Raw genomic sequence first — 20904 nt, 5'->3', positions numbered from 1 at the left:
TCTCTACCATTTCCGTAGGGAAAGAAGGAGGGGAAGGAAGTTGAGTGGGAATGAGTGTCTTTTAGGAGAAATAGGTCTGTAGAAAAGTAAATGGGAAAACAAGGGTTGCGGTTCTCCCGCTCTCCAGCCGTGTAAGAAATGAGTGTGGGGGAGGAACCTTGGGACCACTGAATTCTTTGGGGAGACTGTTACAGGAAGGTAACTTTATAGGCAGGTATGGGGGTGACTTTTCTCAAATGTCTTGGGCTCACAGAACTCATAGAGTATAATCAGCCCTTTCACAGATGTCTTGAAGGTGCGGGACAGCGGCATAGACACAGGACACCTGAGTGGATGTGTGGCCCTGGGCAAACCAGTCAACTCCTCTCTCAGTGTTTCTAGCGTGAAGAACGAAGAGGTTGATGGAGAGTATCTGTACAGTCCAGCGTCTGCTTTAGCACAGGTGTTTGCTTTTCCGAGACAGGCTTTCTCTGTAGCTCTGGAGCCTGTCCTGGAACTCACTCTGTAGACCACGCTGGCCCCGAACTCACAGAGATCCGCCTCTCTCTGCCTCCTGAGTGCTGGGATTAAAGGTGTGTGCCACTGTCGCTCGGCTAGCACAGGTTTTTAGGTTGATGAACTGTACTTACTTATGGGGTCCAGCGTTTTAATTTGATTCAGGTATACTGTATCTTACTTTTTAATTTGGGAGTCTCACTATGTTATCTAGGCTGGCCCTGAACTCAGGTGTAATCTTAGTGAACACTGATACATGTCAGAGTGGAAACTAAACAAGTCTTCCTTTTAGAGCTCTTGTCACTGGCACGGGGTTTCTCTTCCTAAGTCTCTACCATTTAACTTTCTTCTTGCCCAGACTGTCTCACGGGCAGGGCAGGGCCAGGCGCCTGGGATTGCTGTGTCATCCCTTGGTCACCTGCATGCTCTGCTGCCCTCCCTGCCTTCCAGTGTAGACAACTCTGCCTACTCTGCATATCCCAGGCTCCTCCTTCAACCTGCGGCTTCATAGCCTGTGTGGCTTGTGTTTTTACAAAGTGAACAGGAACAAGCTAGATGGGTAACACTGCCCTATAATCTCAGCACTTGGGGCGCCTGGGGTAGGAAGATTGCTCAGACGGACACAGACAAACACACACAATGAAAGAGAGACAGAGAGTGTTGTGTGTGTGTGTGTGTGTGTGTGTGTGTGTGTGTGGCTGGGTACTTGAAGATGTCCAGGTTTCTTGAGTCTACTGCTGACAACCACCGCCTGTCTCTGGACCAGCCCCAGCCCCACTCCTTCCTGCATCCAAACTTTGGGGGATCTGCCAAGTAGACTGGTACCTATTTCCAGGCAGGGCAAGTCCGGGGCATGGCTACCCTGTGACCATTTTTGTGGAGTGACAACTGACTCTACCCGATAAGGCCTATCCTGCCAGAACTGCAATTTAACCACTTAACTGAGGTTACCCAACCAGCCCCTGGCCCTGACAGGGATGGATATGGAAGTCTGCCCAGTTCCAAACTGCATATTTTCCTGATTGCTTTTGAAGAAGTTTATAAAGCTGGGTGGGCCTGGTGGTGCATAGTTGTTACTCAGGAATGGTAGCTAGTAGGTTAGCCTGCCCTTCTCCTTCCCCCCAAAGATGGAAAGTGTATTTGAAGTATTAGAAGTGGTAGGTGTCTAACTTTTTTTTTTTCCTTTGGTTTTTCGAGGTAGGTGTCTAACTTGAAATCAGCACTAGGCACACCCTAGGCTTGATCCAGGAACTGCTACCAAAAAAGCGCTGCCTCTTTTAGAGTCACAAGATCTTGTCCTTGTTCTTTTGAAGTAGCCTTCTTTAGGTAGCCCAGGCTGGCTTGAATCCACCGTCCTTTTTCCCAAGCACTGGGATTACTGCGTGAACCACCATATTCAGCTGACGGTCATAGAGGATGGGGTTATGGTGGTTATCCTGTCTGAGAGCCAAGGTTAGCCCCGACTAGTCCAGGCCCACCCAGCTTGTTTGCAGTCTGGCAGTTTTAGGAACACTGCCTTGTTCAGTCCGCTCCCATTAGACCGACCATCACTCTGGGATGGGATCCTCAAGTGTTGAGCCCTCTGGGCCCTGGATGTAATCGCATAGCACCTTCTGTTTGACAGTAGCATCCGTACTGAAAAGAAGAGACTTCAAGGCAGTTGTGGGTCTTGTTACACACTTACTGATTACACACTCAGCATCTGGCTGCTGTGGCTAGCCTCCTGCTGTTTAAGCATATTTGGGAAATGCCCACCTTAGTTACACATTCATTTTATTGTAGACCTGCTGGCATTCTTAAATGTCTCACTGCAGCTCATCGCTGGTCCCCAAATGTCTCTTAAGCTATAGAGCTAATTCAGCCTGGAATGAAGTTCCGCTCATTTAATCCACAGCTGGGTGTGTTCTCGCTGTGTCTGGCACAGTTAGTTTAAGAAGCCTGGGCCTCTGCAGAGCGGGAGGGAGGTGGCAGCCATCGCTTGTACCTGCCTGCATCTCTGAGCTCACTCAGCCTGTTCATTTGCAAAGGTGGTGAATGAGGATGACTGGCAACAGGGCTCAGCCCAGGAGGAGGAGCAGACCGAGGCGGCCCGCGTCTCCAGGAGGAGATGGGGCTCAGGAAGGCGCACCCGGCCACGGCCGCTGTCTGACTACGGCCAGCTGGCTAGCCGAAGCTTGTCCATTCCTGAAGATGCCATTGCTGCAGACCCTCCAGGTGACGACCATGTGGACAGGATGCAGCCGTCAAGAGTGACCACCACTGGCCAGGACCCATGCGCCCCCTCAGGCTGTTCCAGGGCGGGCTGGAGGAGGCGACCTATATCTGTGATTGGAGGGGTCAGCTGCTATGGCAACACCCAGGCAGAAGATGTGGAGAACCTCTTGGTCCAAGTAAGAGCTGGTGTCTCCAACCGTGGCCAGCAGAGACCCTTGGCTCCTTGCCTCTGTCTTCCCTGCAGACTAAACTGGACACTGCGTTTCCTTCTGGGGAGGGTGGACCTCCGCACACCTTTTCCTCCTGACTTTGAAACTTGCTTGGATTCACACTAACAGTCCATTCTCTCATCGTCTGTTTTCCAGTCTCCTTTCCTGGAGCCTCAGCTAACAGCACAGACTTGTCACTTGTCTGAAAAGCTTGCGACCCGAGCCAGGGGACCATACCCTGGCTTTATCTAGCGTACTTGCTGAGGGAGTGACTGTTGAGCGACAAAGTGGCTTGTTGTTAGAATTCAGGCATAGGAGCAAAATAAAGATGAACTAGAAGGGGGTGGGGTGGATGTGGCTCAGTGATGGAGCATTTGCTTTCATGCATGGAGCCCTGTGTTCCTTCCACCCACGCCCAAAACAAAGCAGAAGACTGTGCTCAGAGAAGAATTGGTCTTCTGAACTATCACAGCTCTCTTCCTCTCCGTCCCCAGGCCTTCATCACACCTTCATCCACCACTCCTGGAAGGGGCGACCTCGGTAGGCTTGGAGCATGCTAGGCAGGCTCTCTACCATGCAGCAGCAGCAGCACCATTCCTAATTCTGCTTCTCAGTTGCAGTTTTGCTGAAGGTTTGACCATAAACACCATTGGTCCCTCAGCACATTTGGCAAATATTTCTTAAATGTGTAGTGAGCACTTTAAGGTTATGGAACATTCAAGTAAAGGCCTAGTTTTGGAGACACTCACACTTCTTTGTATATTTGGCCCAACTAATGCCATGCTCATGCTCAGATAGTCACAACGTAGTTTAAACAATAATTTATATGCTCAGTTTCATTTTGAAAGCCTGTTAGGTACTTTCTTAGGTTTCCTGTAAGAGTTCTCTGAAAAAGAAATTTGATTTTAGGCTTGGATTGTGCATTGCAGCACTTCCTGCCAGGGCCAACATGATGTCTTACTCGTACCAAATACTGAGGAACTCTAGTTTAATTCAGTGGATTGGAGTTCTGTGAATAAAGTGAAAAGCCCAGTGTGGTGGCGCATACCCGTGATCCCTCCAGATCATTCAGCTCTGCAGAGTTTGAGGCCAGAGTGGACTATGAGACCTTGCCTCAAAAACAAAAGAACACAAGCAAAAGTGAAGTTAAAGGTCTCTGAGATCCTTTCGTTTTAGGGTACCCCATTTGTTAGGAAATATTCCTAAACAAAAGCAAATTGCAATATATTTGAATGTATTATAATATATTAATATATTTGAATGCAAGACACAGTTGAGGTATAATCTGAGATACTTAGAACATACTTTTATTTCTGAACACCAAGATAGTATTGTGTGCAAACATGGTGGTTCTTGTCTCTAATTCTAGAACTGAAGAGGCTGAGGCAGAGGAATTGTGGGATTGAGGCTAGCCTGATCTACAGATATACAAACTAAGGGACAAAAGGAGAGCCAGCTCAGTGATTAATGATTCTTATTTCCCTTCTAGAACACTCGTGGGGGGCAGCTCACATCTGCCTGCAACTGCAGCACCAGGGGTCAGACACCTTCAGGCCTCTGCAGGCATCCACTTATAGGTGGCAGACATAACACACAGAGACATACACCTGTACATGTAAAATAAAATATTTTTAAATGATTTATTTATTTTTATATTATGTGCACTGGTGTTTTGCCTGTGTGTATGTCTGTGTGAGGGTGTCGGATTTCCTGGAATTAAAGTTACAGTGGTGAGCTGCCATGTAGGTGTTGGGAATTGAACTTGGGTCCTCAGAAATAGTAGCCACTGTTCTTAACCACTGAGCCATCTCTCCAGTCACCAAACAAACACAAAAAACAGCAAAGTAACACTGGAGATCTGTGACCATGTGTGTCTGTGTGCTGTGGCCCAGCCCTTGATTCCTCAGATCCTACTCTGGGCAACCTACCTCCTTAACTGTAGCTCACTGCTCTGCTGCTGTTTCGGCCTTGGCCTTCCTATCCCTCCAACGCCTCTCTCTCTTGTCACCACTGTGATGTTGCTCTTAACGGGGATAAAATGTGACTGAGCCATCACTGAGGCTCCTGTGGAAACCTTAGAACAGCTTATTGCCCCCGAGCTTGGCGCAGCCTGCTGCTGGTCGTGGGGTTTGCAGAAGCCACTCCACATCTGCCAGTGGCTTCATGGTGAGAATACAGAAACGTTCTGTGGCTCGCAGGAGCTGAGACTTCCTGGCACCTTCTCACAGCTCTTCACTTCCTTTCGCAGCCAGCAGCCAGGCCTCCCGTGCCTGCACACCAGGTCCCACCCTACAAGGCTGTCTCCGCCCGCCTCCGGCCCTTCACCTTCTCCCAGAGCACTCCCATCGGGCTGGACCGCGTGGGGCGCCGACGACAGATGAAAGCATCCACCGGTGAGTCTTGGGGCTCCCTCTGGACCCCGAAACCTTTAGTCTGGTGTCAGGGAGTCCGAGTCACCCAGGTGATTCTGCACTTTCTCCATCTTTCTTTCGGTCAGGGCAGTGCTTCAGTAGTTAACTGGGTTACTCTGAGTTTTAGACGCCAGCTCCTCCTCTTACGTCTCCACACCTAAGTTACTGCAGAGCCATCCCGGTGTAGAGATCTGGCTCTAGCGTGGAGGATGTTTTTGGTATGTTTGTTTGTTGAAGGCTGTAGGAACACCATGCCAGAGCTCACCTAGCTTCTGCCAGCCTCAGGGCTCCTCAGCTGGCCTGTGCAGCCCCATCTCCACCTGCATACTCGGTGGCACATGGGTGCCCACATTTCCCCCTCTTGTAAATACACCAGTCTCACTAAGATGGTCCCCCCGGCCCCAGTGCCCTCATCTTAACCATACCATCTACAAAGACTGTCTATTTCCATCTAGGTCACAACTGGGGACCTGGGGTGATGATGCCGTCGTCGTTTGGGGGGTTCAGTGCTTCAGTGGTTGTATCAAAGTCTCTCATGCCTGCATGTGCTCAGCTTCCAACAAAGACTAGAAGAGCTTGAAAGATGTTGTCAGGCTCTTAGGAATGGAGAGGGTTTCTCCTCAGCCCCTACACACAAGCACCCTATTTCATGATTTATGTGTTTTTTTTTTAATTAGAAAAAAAAAAAAGCAAAAACAAAAACCGTAGGGATCTTTGGTTTTAAAAACATCAAAACTAACTGACTTGTTTAAGAAAAGGGGGTGCGGACTAACTATGGTGTCCAATTGGTGGAGTACCTGCCCAGCCTTCACAAAGCCCTGCGCTCCATTCCTAGTACTACATGAAACCACGCACAGTGGTACATGCCCGACATCTCTGCACTTGGGAGATGGAAGCAGGAGAATCAGAAGTTCAAGGTCCTCCTCAGTTATATAATGAGTTTGAGGCTAACTTGGTCTACATGAGACCCTAACTGAATAGGGGGCAGGGTGGAAAGAGGAATATATTAGAAGGATGTCAGGTGCCCTGAGAACGACTGGAGAACTAGGTAGGTAGGACATGTATGATGCCAGGATTGCCCCCAGCAGTCATGGAACCTTAAGAAGCAGTGTTGCTGGGCACTGTCCCACCAGGGGAAGGGGGAGGCTAGCCTGTCCTGCCCTCCTGTCGTACTTCAAGAGTATGGAGGCTCTAGCTGTTTGAGCTCAGTGGCCTGTTCACCATGTGGGTGGTGTCCCCCTCCCTCTGCATTCGTGCAGGTATTTGGTTCCCTGCCGTCAGTGTGCGCCCAGGTGGTGTCAGGAGCAGACCCTCCTTGGCCTTCCTTGGCGTGGGTCCGCTCACACTTCCTCTCTCCCTCTGCAGTGAGCACTGACTGTGTCAGGAGAGCGATGAGCAGGACAGAGCTCCCTTCTTCCTTTAAAGCCCCGCGAGAGACAGTGAATCAGCAGGGAAGTGTTTAACAGAACAGGGACGCTCTGCAGGAGAAGACGGCAAGGTGGGGGATACTCATGTCCAAACTACCTCACCCCACAGTATCTGGTGCTGTACCTACCCCAGATACTATGGGAATGCCCCTCCTTCCTTGGAGATAACCCACAGGCTGGTGGCTGCATCAGACATCGCTAGGCCGACGGCCTTCGTCTGTGTGGTAATTCCTGCTTCCTCTCTGGCTGCTCGGGTGCCTTTCTGGTGTTTCTAACCCAAGCAACACAGAATCGTAGTAGAAAGTGGGGAAGGGAAAGACGTAGGTCTGTGAACTGGTGCACGTGCCTTCCATGATGTTGCAAAAAGAACATCTCTTCGGTTTCCTCTAGAGCCAGCCATAGGGTTTTGACTCGGCAACCCCTCTTCTGACTGTCTGCTGCCTGCCTCTCCCAGCACCTCTTACCTCACAGGGATGTGTCGGACAAAGTGGTCCTACTTCATTATCCATTATGTTCTTCTCTCTTTATCAAAAGTCAGTTTGCTTACAAAAACGTATAGTGCCTCAACTATGGGCCAGGACTATTGCCGTAATTTAGGGTACAACATTTCAGAGACTACACAGATGACTTCTGTATTCTTGGGTTTTATGTCCTCTGCGTTTACCTGCCACAGACTGGAAATACTGAGAAGACATATCTTTACTGAACATGCCCAGGCTCCTGTGCTTTGACCCTCACACATGCTGCACACTCCAGCCCTAGCCTTGTCATGACTAGACAGCTGAACAACTGTGCACGTGGTATTTACAGTGTACTAGTATTGTGAACCATCTAGAAATGATTTCAAGTATATAGGAGGATGTGTGTATGTTGGGTGTTAAGGTCATGCTATTTTAGGTAAAGGGGCTTGAGTATCCAGGGAGGAGCTTGGCATCCAAAGGGACTTGGATACAGAGGAGCCCTGTACATCCCAGCATTTGAATACATTCCTGATGAGATTCCCTACACCACTAGTGATATTTGTGGAGACTAGGAAAGGGCAGGAATGACACTGAGTAGCAACCTGGGCGATGAAGAGGTAGTGAGGTCCCCTAAAGCAGCAGCAGATAATACACAGAGGTTCAAAACGGAGGCCAGTGACTGAGCTCCGGAAACATGGCCAAAAGAGGGCGCTGTGGTTAGAGACAGTGGCTAAAGAGAAAGGCATCTCGTGCCTTGGGGTTCTAAGTACAATATGGAGTCATTGCCAACAGGAAAAACGGTGCATTCTGGTTTATGCTTCAATTAAAAACAACAGCAGAGCTGGACGTGGTGTCACAACCCTTTAATCCCAACACTCAGGAGGCAGAGGCAGGTAGAACTCTGAATTCGAGGCCAGCCTGGTCTGCAGAGTGAGTACTAGGACAGCCAGGGCTACACAGAGAAACCCTGTCTTGAAAAACAAAACAAAACACAGCAGTAAAGCCTGTATGTGTGTGCATGTGTGTCTGTGTCTGTGTGTGCGGTGTGTATGTAGGTGAGAACATGTGTGTGTGTGCATGTGTGTCTGTGTGTGTGTGCGGGCACAGCACACCCTAGGGTGCGTATGTAGGTGAGAACATGTGTGTGTGTGCATGTGTGTCTGTGTGTGTGTGCGGGCACAGCACACCCTAGGGTGTGTATGTAGGTGAGAACATGTGTGTGTGTGCATGTGTGTCTGTGTCTGTGTGTGTGCGGGCACAGCACACCCTAGGGTGCGTATGTAGGTGAGAACATGTGTGTGTGTGCATGTGTGTCTGTGTGTGTGTGTGTGCGGGCACAGCACACCCTAGGGTGTGTATGTAGGTGAGAACATGTGTGTGTGTGCATGTGTGTCTGTGCCTGTGTGTGCGGTGCGTATGTAGGTGAGAACATGTGTGTGTGTGCGCATGTGTGTCTGTGTGTGTGTGTGCGGGCACAGCACACCCTAGGGTGCGTATGTAGGTGAGAACATGTGTGTGTGTGCATGTGTGTCTGTGTGTGTGTGTGCGATGTGTATGTAGGTGAGAACAACTTGCACAGCTTGCAGGAGTCCGATCTTCATTTCCACTGTGAGTCCTGGGGATCAAACTCAAGTCGTCAGGTTTGGCAGGAGGTACCTTTCCCTTCTGAGCCATTTTACCAGCTCCTGGTTTGTGCTTTGTTTGGAAGGAAAGCATGGCCAGGCCTGTGTGGTCATGTGTGTGTCTAATCTCAGGAAGTTAGCCAAGTTACTGTGGGCTTTACAGTGAGTTCCAGGTCAGCCTGAGCTATATAGCAAAATCCTATCTCAATCAATGAATAAATAAATAAAACTTAAAGATTGAAAGCCAGAGAGCGAGTGAAGGAGAAAAGCAAGCACAGTAGTTTGGGATAAGGCGAATGAAGAGAAGAAAGATGGGCGTGAGGCTGCTGTGTGAGGCCCGCTGAGCACCCACAGTGGAGTGACCACAAAAGCCGCCAGCAGTTCCCGTGGGTGTTCATTTCCCTGCAGCGAGAGGAGGCCGAACTGATGAGCCCAGGCTCTGATTCAGCGGGCTAGAGCTGGGATGTCCCATGGAAGGACTTTTCCCCTTGGAGATGAAATGCAGTTAGACAGAGCAGTGCTAAGTGGGAGGAGGACATTTTGCAAGAGCAGCTGCCTCTGTGTTTACCCCTGGTTTCCGGCTGTGGCTTAGCATCCCCCAGTGACATGAGTCACAGGTTCACAGCATGTGCCCCTGCAGGGTATCATGGCAGCACCAGGGTGTGTCTCCAAGCTTCCCAGACCATTGGGTCTCGTTGAGGTGGTGTTGGGTGTGAGCCAGTCACTGGGAAGTTCTCGGTGGCATCTGGGAGACGCCATGGCTGTTTAGGAGACTTTAGTGAGACCAGCAAAGAGATGGGCGTAATCTGTGTCCAGCACAAGTAGCTTTTTCAGTGAGGACAAATCATTGCCCCTCTGTTATAAAAATGTCCATTGTAATCAGCTTCCCACAATAGCTGTCTGGTTCCTACAGAGAACCGTATCATTAGCTTTGGTGAGGACAGGCCCTGCGGTCTAGCTCAGGCTGGCACCCTTTCTGCAACTATGGCCTGGTGGGTGCTTTGTTTCTTAGTGAATCCACTGAGCCCCGCCTCATCAAGATGAAGAGAGAGGTTAGCTGATGCCGGCATCATGAGCATCATGCCCACATGCCTAGTAAACAGCATCTTTTGTGGTTCACTTTTCAAGCTTTGAAGGTCTTCTGTCAGTCACACTCCTGGCCCCACGTTGGGGGCCCAGTGTTATTGTCAAGCCATTAGCTTCCAAGCATCCATGTGTGCAAACTCACTCTGTCTGGAGAATTAAGATGCACCTCTTCCACTAAGGGTCACTCTGTGCTGGGTGCATAATAACCTGGTAAAGGATGCAAGGCTGTCAACAGGAAAACGGCTTACTTAGAATACCTGCCCAAAGATGACCTGCTGTGTGGGGACCCCAGATGCAGGGCCCTTGGTTTCCCTGTCACACTTGGCTGACCAACAGATTTTGTGCTTTATTAATCGTGTGACACTTTAATGGAGGTTAAAAAAAAGTTTTTGTTTATTGTTCCTTTCTAGGAACAGGAAAGCACTTTAGGTCTCTTTTCCCTGCACAGGTTGGACGTTAAACTAGATGCAGTTTTGCTCTGAGGGCACCTTTCCCTTCGTTCTAGGAAGGAGCCTGAGGACTCTCCTTAGTGGAACCAATCTCCATAGCAATTACATTCTCTCTTTCAGCGTGAGCCTTGGCTACAACATGAAACTTACTAGTGATGTTTTTCTCTCCAGACTGTGTGCGTCTGTTATTTCTTCCTGGCTCACTTGCTTTCTTGTATTGTAGACCTGCACATGCATTATTAGTACTAACCTTACCATAGATTCTACATTATACTGTCTTGAAGTTTTCTCCATCAAATAAACTAGTCCATTATTTTTCAACTTAGTCTCAGGCAAGTTCTTAGGACAAGGGCAGAAAGCATCCAGATTTGTTGCCACAGTAACACACGAATGGATTCTGGCTCAGTTGCTCTTAAAGCCTTTGCTGTTCTCTGAAACTTCTTGAGTCAGGCCTTTACGTTCTCATTGATCTTACCACCGCCACAAAGATGGACCACCAGGCTCTGCCTACAGTATTCAGCTGCTTTTCTAGTCCAGAGTCCCAAAGTCTTCCATATTCTCCCCAAAATCAGCACGCTCAGGTTCTTCATACCTACCCCACTCTTGGTACCAGCTTCTGTTTTAGTTACTCTTCTGTTTCTGTGATAAAATACCATATCCAAAAGCAATTTGTAGAAGAAAGAGTTTTATTCTGACTTACGATTCCATCATGGCAGCAGGAGCACACCTTCAGTAGCAAGCATAACACGGACAACGTGGAACAGGAACTGTGGACAGACTATGAACTCTCAAAGCCCACCCCACAGTGATGTGCCTCCTTCATCAAGGCTGCACCACCTCTCTAAACAGTACCACCTTCTGGGGACCAAGTGTTCAAATATTTGAGCCCATGGGGGACATTTATAACCACCTTAGATGTGTTTGGACTATGTACCAGAAAAGTTCTGAAATGGCCCCCAGCTTCATGAGCCTATGGGTTGAATACAGGTATTACCCAGATAGATGTGACTGGTTTAATCAGTTATGTTTGTTAATAGACTGTGTGGACATTGCATGGGTCCTGACAGCAGCAAGCCAGTTCATTTAAGAGATGGTTTTGAGGCTAGGCATGACAGGAGACACCTATAATCTCAGCACTAAAGGGGCAGGAGCATTGTGAGTTCAGTGACAGCCTGAGCTACACAGTGAAACCTGTCTCAAGAAGCGAGGACATAATGTAAAAGGACTGGGGCTGGAGAGATGGCTCAGTGGTTAAGAGCAACTCATTGCCCCACCGGATGCCACACGGCTGTCAGTTACTCTAGTCCCAGGGGATCCACTGCCCTCTTTTGGCCTTCATAGGCACTGCATTGCATGGTGCATAGACCTTCATGCAGGCCAACACCCATGCACATAAAATAAAAATCAAGAGTAAATTAAAACAAAAAAATTAAAGATAATTTTAAGAGCCAAATTCGAAGTTTTCATCGGGACTGAATGTTGACAGCATGAATCATTAGTTTTGTTAGCAGACGCAGTGATTGTTGGCTCTTGTGGGAGGGCTGGAGCGTCTAATCACCTTCAAAGGCCGATTTATCAGTTAACATCTAGGAAAGGCTTTTCTTTAGTGGAAGAATTGGAGAGAAAAGGCAACAGAATGAGGGGCAAAGATAGTCAGGAAACTTGTTGACAGTCCTGTACTTACTTAAGGTTTCACAAACGAGCCTGTGAGTGTCCATGCATGGGTGCGTGTGTACATGCATGGGTGCTTGTAAGAGCTCAAAACTCATTAACTGGGAGCCAGAGTGGCACACGCCTTTCATCCCAGCACTCGGTAGGCAGAAGCAGGTGGATCTCTGTGAGTTTGCCTGGTCTACAGAGTGAATTCTAGGACAGCTAGGGCTAAAAAAAAACCCTGTCTTCAAAAATCAAACAAAGCAAAAAGTCATTATTTAGGAACCTCCTGCCTTGGTTTTGTTTGTTTTTATTTTTTGTTTTCCTTCTGAGATAGTTCACTAAGTGTAGTGTAAGCTTGCTCACCAGCCAGGGGCCTATCTGCCTGCTCTTCTCTCAGTCCTGAACTTATAGCCATGTGGCTCTGTGCTTAGCTTTTCTTGACATGGATTCTGGGGATCCGACTCAGGTCCTCAGGCTTCCAGGTTAAGAACTTTACTGCCATAGCTATCTTCCCAGCAGCCCTTATTTCTAAGTCATTATTATATAAACACATTGAGAAGAGGTCGCTTGTTTGTTTCCCAGCCGCCCTGCAGCTCAGACCCAAAATAATCACATAGAAACTATATTATTTAAAACACTGCTTAGCCCATTAGCTCTTGTATTGCCATGTGGCTTTGGCTTACCGGCTAAAGTTCCAGCAGAGCTACATGGCTTCTCTCTGACTCCGCCTTCTTCTTCCCAGCATTCAGTTTAGTTTTCCCCGCCTAGCTAAATTCTGCCCTGCTATAGGTCCAAAGCAGTTTCTTTATTAACCAATGGTATTCACAGCATACAGAGGGGAATCCCACATCATATACATACTGAAATAATTTCTCCATGAAGTTAAATAAAAGATTTGTTTTATCTCTCATAACTTTTTACCGATGAGAAATACCTGAAATAAAATTTGAGAAATACAGGTCATCACTCAGTGAGTGCCTAAAAGCTTCTTTCTTCCTCCGTGGTCCTACATCAAAATCTGCACAAGTAGAACCGTCAATGCCCAGTGGTAGAGCACAGGCTTAGGGTGTGGGAAGCCCTGGGCTTCATCCCAGTCACCAAAGAAAGCACTGTATCTATGGCTACAACTTCCAGAGATGTGAGTGGTTGTGTGTCCACTTTTTTCTGTTGTTACTCTTGTTGTGAGGCATAGTCATGTTTAAACCTAAGCTGATCTCAAATTCAGGGATCCTTCTGTTTCTCCCCCTCAATTGCTGGGATTATAACTGTGCATGATCACACCCAGCTACCTAGCTTTCATTTTTTTCTTTTCTTTAAGAAACAAAGATCTGGGCCTTCTCAGTGTAGTGGTCTCTCTTCTCACACTGTTGCCAGGAGGGCTGTGTTCTCTCTAGCTCTGGGCCCTCTCCTCCTGTTCTGTTTAGAAGCTATCCTTATCTCTTGATGGCCTGAAGTACTGTGAAGGAAGGCCCCTGGGCAGTCCTGAGAACGCCTTTCTCCAGCATGGGTGTGGTGTTGGAGATAACGGAGTGAGGGCAGTGAATCACAGCGGCCCTTTAAGTGTCTTTCTAAAGTTCCTAGGTAAAAGTGCTGCGGTCAGCTGGGTGTGGTGGTACTGCCTGTGACTGCAGCACTCTAGAGGCTAAGGCAGGACAAGAGTTTAAGGCCAGTGTGGGCCAAATAGTGAAACTACCCTCTCTAGGATTCCAGGGATAGGTCCCAAGGCCTTGAGCATGCTCTGTCGCTGACCTACATTCCCAACCCTTTAATCTTTTTTTAGTTTGAGTGTCCCTCTCTGTTTCCGAGGCTAGCCTTGAACTGTTGTGTAGCCTGGAAAGCCCTTAAACTTATCATCCTGCCTCACAGCTGCCACGCCTGGCCTTCACACACCTCCTTTTAACACACCCCAGGGAAAATGTATTTATATTTCTGAGTCTGCCTAGCCCATATATTTTACCAAGTCATATTTGATACTTTAAAATTTTTATTCCAATTTGCTCTTACGATAAACTGTGTTCAAAAAAGAAGACTGTCTAGTTTCCTTAGTACCTGTGTGTGTGTGTGTGTGGGGGGGGTAATGTGTAAGTGTAGTACCTGAGGAGGCCAGGGCATTTCTCTGAGTTACAGGCATTGCTGAGCTACCCAATGAGAGTGGTAGGAACTGAACTTATGTCTCTAAAAAACGGTTAATGTGCCTTTTAGTGCTGGGCCATCACCTCAGTTGTGTTATATTTTTTAAAATCACTTTAGCAATTCAGCAGGACTCTTGCTTAAAACATGGGTTCTAAATGGGTGGTGGCAGCGAACACCTTTAATGCCAGCAGAGGCAGACGGAACTCTGTGAGTTCGAGGCCAGCCTGGTCTACAGAGTGAGTTCCAGGGCAGGCTCCAAAGCTACACAGAGAAAACTCTGTCTTGAAAAACAAAACAAAACGACAACAACAACAAAACTAACAAACAACAAAAAAACCCATGGGGTTCTATCCCCAGCATCTTTAAAAAATAAGTCGGTCAGTAAATCAGTGGCATGTTAAAGCAGCTGGTAGTAATGAGAGACAACAAAGGAAGAGTGAGGAGGTTAATTGGGAACAATAATAGCAACTATAGGAAAAAGATCTCCTGGAGGTGAGTTAACTTTTGTTTCTGTTTTCCACTGTTTTGAGAGAGAGGGTCTTATCGCATGTCCTCAGCCACTTCTGCTGCTGCATCCCTGCGCTGGGTCTAAGCACTTGCCATCGTGCTTGGCTTCTTTTCTGATCAAAACATGTAGTATTTCAATTATTTAATTAACTGTGTGTGCATGCATGGGGAGGCCAGAGGACAACTTACACAAGTTTGTTTTCTCTCTTTTCTGTGTGGGTCCCAGGGATTGAGCTCAAATTGTCAGCCCTGATGGTGAGCAAACCCTTCACCCGCTGAGTCATGTCAATAACCTTTTTTAAAAAAAAATAGGGGGAGGGTTGATTTTCAAGACAGGGTTTCTCTGTAGCTTTGAAGCCTTTCCTGGAACTAGCTCTTGTAGACCAGGCTGGCCTCGAACTCACAGAGATCCGCCTGCCTTTGTCTCCCTAGAGTGCTGGGATTAAAGGTGTGTGTCTGGCTTTTTTAAATTAAAAAAAAAAAAATTGAGATAGGACTCTCTCTGTAGCCCAGGCTGCCTCAAATTATATAGCTCGGATTGGCCTCACATTGACAACAGTCTTCCTGCTCTAACCTCCCAAGTGCTGGAATTATAAGTGTGAGCCACACACCCAGTGTGAACTGACTTTTTATGGCTTTATATAATCCTTCTAACTTACTCCAATAATCACTCAATTATTATTCTCTCTCTCTCTCTCTCTCTCTCTCTCTCTCTCTCTCTCTCTCTCTCTCTCTCTCTCTCTCTCTCTCTCTCACACACACACACACAGAATCAAACCACCAGGTGGAATCTGCCAGTCTCCCTTAGAAGACCATGCATTTCTAGCAACATTGTTGTAGACGTGAGTCATCACCACACACAGAGAAGCAACTGTAATTTCTGTCCTCCCTGCCCCACCCTGGGCCCGGGATCCAACCCAGTGCCCTGCATATCCCAGGCCAGTGCTTTACCACTGAGCCGTGTCCAGCCCTACAACTCCAATCCTTTCAAGGCACGATACAGATAAAGAACAACTCCTTCTGCAAAGGACACTCGAGTCAGATCACAGTTGTCCTTCCTGTCTGTGGGATCCACACCTACTAACTGAACAAGTCTCAGATAAAAACATAGGGAAGAAAAGGTGCGCGTAGATGGGACGGAAACCTTTCCCTCATCATTATTCTGTATGTTTACAGCCCAGGGTCATCCTTTCACACCGTGTTTGCACAGTTTGGGGAGCTGCAAGTCATCTAGGAGTGATTAAAATCTGGGACAGGCTGTGTATGGATTCTGTCTTAGGGATTTGAAAGTCCCAAGGGGCTGGATGTGGAGGGAGGTGGCCTACTGTGAAGCACACTGGCACAGCCAATGACTGGTGAGGGGAGGAGCCTTGAAAACCTGCTCTGCAGTTTTAAAAGGGCCGTGTTCAGCTGCCAGGAAGAAGTTGGATGCAGTAATACACACACATACACACGTATATACGTAATCCCAGCACTGGGAAAAGCTGAGAGAGCAGGAATCTGAGACTGACCCAAGTTCCATGGGGGCCCATTTCAAACAAATTGTGAAGGTATTACAGATGGACTGCAGTTGGTCACTGTTTTTATAACAGTCTATAAAAACAGTGCAATGCTAGAACTAAACATGGGAATAAGAATTACATTTTGAAAATGAATTTTTTTCTATTGTTTTTGGTTTGGTTTAGATTTTGGGGGCCAGTGTCTCACTGTGGAGCTGGACTAATCTGGAACTCACTGTGTAGGTCAGGCTGACCTTCTAACTGTCCCCTTCTGAGAGCTGGAGTTTAGCATATAGCACACTGCCTTTTGCCTTAATAAGAATGTGAAAACTATTTTTAAATTCTTTTCTTCAAGATTTTCTTTTTATTTTGTACAGATGTGTGTGGGTATATGTAGATGATTGTAGGCACCCAAAGGCATCATGTCCTCTTAGAACTGGAGTTGTAGGCAATTCTGAGCCTTGGGGCGTGGGTGCTGAGCATCGAACTCAGGTCCTCTGCAGGAGCAGTGCACTCTGCTACCCATCTAGACATCTCTCTAGCCTTTAAGAACCGTTTTAAAGACACTGTCCGCAATAAGTAAATAAATAAATAAACAGGTAGGTAGGTAGGTAGGTAGGAAGGAAGGAAGGAAGGAAGGAAGGAAGGAAGGAAAGAAAGAAAGAAAGAAAGAAAGAAAGAAAGAAAGAAAGGGCAGCATCTTCCACCACAGAAAACCTTATTGCTTCTCAAACAGTTGACGCAGCGGTTCCCCCGCTATTACCTACATGGAAAACTTGCCAGGAGCATGTGTCAGGGCCAGGAGCGTCTGAACATGTAGTGGGGGAGCTCCCGTGCCATCTTTCCGTGTGTACCTTGTGGGTGGGTCCGTAGTTACTGACACCTCCAAACTGGTGCTGGGTGTGACTTCTGACCAGAGTCTTCAGTTTTGGTTCTCCTCCCGAGATTCGGGGTGCCCAGCAGGGAAGCATGGACTTCGCCTTGTAGGAGCCCCGGGAGATGAAAGCCACCCATCTAGTGGGCACTTAGGACTGCTGAAAATTCCCTCTGATCCAACCTGCAGCAGGCTCCCTGTCCGACCCCTCCCTGGGCTCTGCTCCCTTCCTTGATCCCACCCTCTCGCGGCTGCTAGGCAACCTACCAGTGCCTCGCTTGACTGCATCAGGTGCTGAACATACACAGATTTAAGCTTGCTTTGTCTAAATAAGAAAATGTCCCAGGCCCTTTCCAGTGTTTAAGGACAAGTAGTTTCAAAATTCAATTGTGTAAATGCAGAGACGCTTGCATTTTCCCCCATTTTATAGTGACCCAACCGTACATATAACTCGGTACAAAAATTGGTGCACACGTTTTCTTTTCCCTAATTGAAGAACTGGTATCGGTTGTGAGATTACCTTGGTGTTGATTCCGTGTTTGGGATTGTTGATTGTGTGTTTTGAGACTGGGTCTCACTCTGTAGCCCCGGCTGGCCTGGGGACTGACAGAGGTATACCTGCCTCACACAGCACGGTGCCTGGCGCTGCATCCGGTTTTGTTTTTGTTATGATTGGTTGCTAAGTGTGAAACTGTCAGGAACCGCTATCTGACCTGCTGTGAGGGCCTGGTTGGTATCAGCTAGGGAAGTACCCTGGCTGCTCCAAGCCTTTCTAAGTTGAACTGATTTATTCTATTTTGTGGTGCTACTGTCTGTCTTCTGCCTCCTGTAACTGGAGAGGAATGCCAAGCCATACTCAAGGGGCCTGGGAGAGAGGCCAGGGCTAGGCCCGAAGCCTTTAATTTTGTTTGTTTTTCCATCTGTCTTATTTGGGTTTCATTTCCTTTTCCTTTCTCTCATTTTGCTTGTTTGTAAGTTAGATTTTAAATGTGCTGTGACTTCAAAGAAACTTCTTTTTTAAAAAATTGGGGCATGGTGATTGGTACACACCTGTAATCCTAGGCCTTGGGAAGTAGAGCCAGGAAGGTTAAGGACTCAAGGGTATCCTTGGCTACAGAGATTTGATTGGGCGATGTAAGACCCTGCCTCAAGAACCATTAAGAAACATTGTGTACATGTATAAGATTATCAAAGAATAAAATACTGATAAATTAATTAGACTGTTGTATTATGGACTGCGGGGCTGCGTCTCTGGCACCTGGCCGCCCGCATGGCTAGCTTATGCCCCGAAATAATTACACAGAAACTGTATTCTTTTAATCACTGCCTGGCCCATTAGTTCCAGCCTCTTATTGGCTAGCTCTTACATATTGATCTAACCCATTTCTAATATTCTGTGTAGTACCACGAGCTGGCTTACCAGGAAAGATCTTAACCTGCGTCTGTCTGGAGTGGGAGAATCATGGCGACTCCTGACTCGGCTTCTTTCTCCCAGCATTCTGTCTGTTTACTCCACCCACCTAAGGGTTGGCCTATCAAATGGGTCTAGGCAGTTTCTTTATTAATTAACCAATGAAAGCAACAGATTAGAAAGAGATCACTCCCACATCATTTCCCCTTTTTCTGTTTAAACAAAAAAGGTTTTCATTTTAACATAGTAAAATTACATATAACAAAACAGTTATCAAGCAATAATTACAGTTACAATATTTATATCTACTTTATCTTTTATCATAACTAAGAAAAACTATAACTAACCATTCTTCAACTCCATCAAAGACTCCAGAAGGATATAATATTACCTAAGTAAACAAGAAATCCAAAACTCTAGAAATGACAGAGACATCTCGCTGCCTGTACAGTCACCCAAAGTTCCTCTGTACCGTTGGGGCATCCATCTTTGACCTTCAGGCCCATAGTATCCAGCAGACATTTCCATGAAGCAGGAAATTCTAAAGCAGTTCAGTCACTATCTGCTGTGTCCTGCAGAATGTCTCGCAGATTCTTTTATGAGTCAGGAACCCCGAAAGACCATCTCACCTTTAGGCAAGTTCAGCAGTCCTCTTTCTGCGGGTTCTCTGTGTCCAGTTTATGCAACAGTTCAGGCAAGAGCAGTTTCTTGCCCAAATGGCTATCAAACTCCTTAAGGAGCCTCTTCGGTGCCCATCTTCCTCTTGAAGTAGATTGGTGCTGCCAGGAGCAGACGTGTCTCATTGTCATGAAAAGCCCTAAGTTATTAAAACACTTAAATGCCATATTCTGTAGCCTTTGAAAGATATGAAGAATGCCTATCTGAAATATATCTATGCATATCTAGAAAATCTAACATGACTACAAACTTTACTATTATCGATGATTATCCATTAACAACCTATATACATTACATTTTTAAATGAACTATACAATCACAATACCTTAATCAAGATTAGAAATATGCATATACATATAACAAAATTGACCTTCAAATCTATACCAATGCAAATTATTCATATCTATATCATATCCCCCTTTAAATGTAAAAGAACATTTATAAACCATATTTGGGAACGTGGGCGCAGTTTTTCTCTCCAAACTGCTTCCTGCTGAATGGGGGCGCTGTATTCAGATCTTTTATGGTGTAACCTGTGTGTCAGGGTCATCTCAGTCGGCAGTTGAGTGAAGTAATTTTCTGAAGGTGTTCACAGCAACCTTTCAGGAGGGCGTGGTCTATCATACCATATCGGGGTAGACACAATCCACAGAGTCTTATCCTCTGTGAAAACAAAAGAAGACCCTCTCCAAAGCATCATATCCTTAGACCCATATTCTGAAATCATAATACCCTTATATCCATTCTGGTTTAGCTTGGCAGCCCATATGATGAAATGTCTCTCTGCAGTTAGCTCCTTTACAGTCAAAAATTTTAAAGAAAACACAATAATACAAAGAATCCAGACTCTCTGTGAATTTTCCATTTCTATGTGGCTTATTTTTTTTATTTCTTTTAATCTATAACTATCTGTACTCTGTCTCTTTAAGGACTTTATCTCCCCTTTTTTAAGGGCATTAACTTTATTTTTTCTCTATTTTTTTTTCTCTCAAGCCTACGTACACTCATCCAACACTGTGACTCATTTATAGATCTTCTATGTCTGAAATCTGTTCTATTGTGAATCTGTAATTTTTTTAGTATCCAGGAGCACTTTGTTTTGTGGTTTTAAATCGCTAAGCGCTTAAGAATCTAAGCTGTGACATTCCTAGGTCAAAAACAGGTACTGCCTGCTTGCCCCGCCCAGTCCAACATGGCGGAGCTGCTCGTGCCTCTGATCCTTGCACATTTTACCAGTAGCGTGGTGGAGCTGCTTGTGCCTCTGAGCCGCAGCACAAAATGACTTCCTTTTAGGCACACAGTGAGTCTAGTTGCCATCAAACAAATCGTAGCACTTTACTCCAAATGCTCCATTTAAAAGCTCTGTCTCCGGCAAGAGCCAGACAGAGATTGCAATGGCGGCACAGTCCAGAAAGCCGGCATTTTAAAACAGCCAGTTTTTTTTCTGCTGCTGAGTCAGGGCAATTTCTTTGCGGCACGCAACCCACAAACAGCAAAAAGCTGTCTTAAATTCTCTCTCTGTCCTTTTTAAGCCCTCTCAGCTTTTACATGGCGTTTATTACCACGCTGGGCGCCACTCTGTTGTATTATGGACTGCGGGGCTGCGTCTCTGGCACCTGGCCGCCCGCATGGCTAGCTTATGCCCCGAAATAATTACACAGAAACTGTATTCTTTTAATCACTGCCTGGCCCATTAGTTCCAGCCTCTTATTGGCTAGCTCTTACATATTGATCTAACCCATTTCTAATATTCTGTGTAGTACCACGAGCTG

The 20904-nt window shown here is 46.7% G+C and overlaps 1 protein-coding gene across 2 annotated transcripts in view; it reads left to right on the top strand.

The window, feature by feature from the left end:
- Positions 1-20904, top strand: part of Spata13 (spermatogenesis associated 13) — a 129397-nt gene that overhangs the window by 67278 nt on the left and 41215 nt on the right. The window contains exons 3-4 of one of the 2 annotated variants that reach the window (XM_057786343.1): positions 2523-2885; positions 5167-5311. In XM_057786343.1, the coding sequence (XP_057642326.1) occupies positions 2523-2885; positions 5167-5311 (508 nt within the window). The remainder of the gene's footprint in view (positions 1-2522; positions 2886-5166; positions 5312-20904) is intronic. The other variant, XM_057786344.1, reaches the window with a different exon arrangement.

Source organism: Chionomys nivalis, chromosome 12 (assembly GCF_950005125.1).
Source record: "Chionomys nivalis chromosome 12, mChiNiv1.1, whole genome shotgun sequence".
In the NCBI taxonomy this organism is placed as follows: Eukaryota; Metazoa; Chordata; class Mammalia; order Rodentia; family Cricetidae; genus Chionomys; species Chionomys nivalis.
Note: the sequence above shows the minus strand (reverse complement) of the source record. Positions and strands in the feature narration are given on the sequence as shown.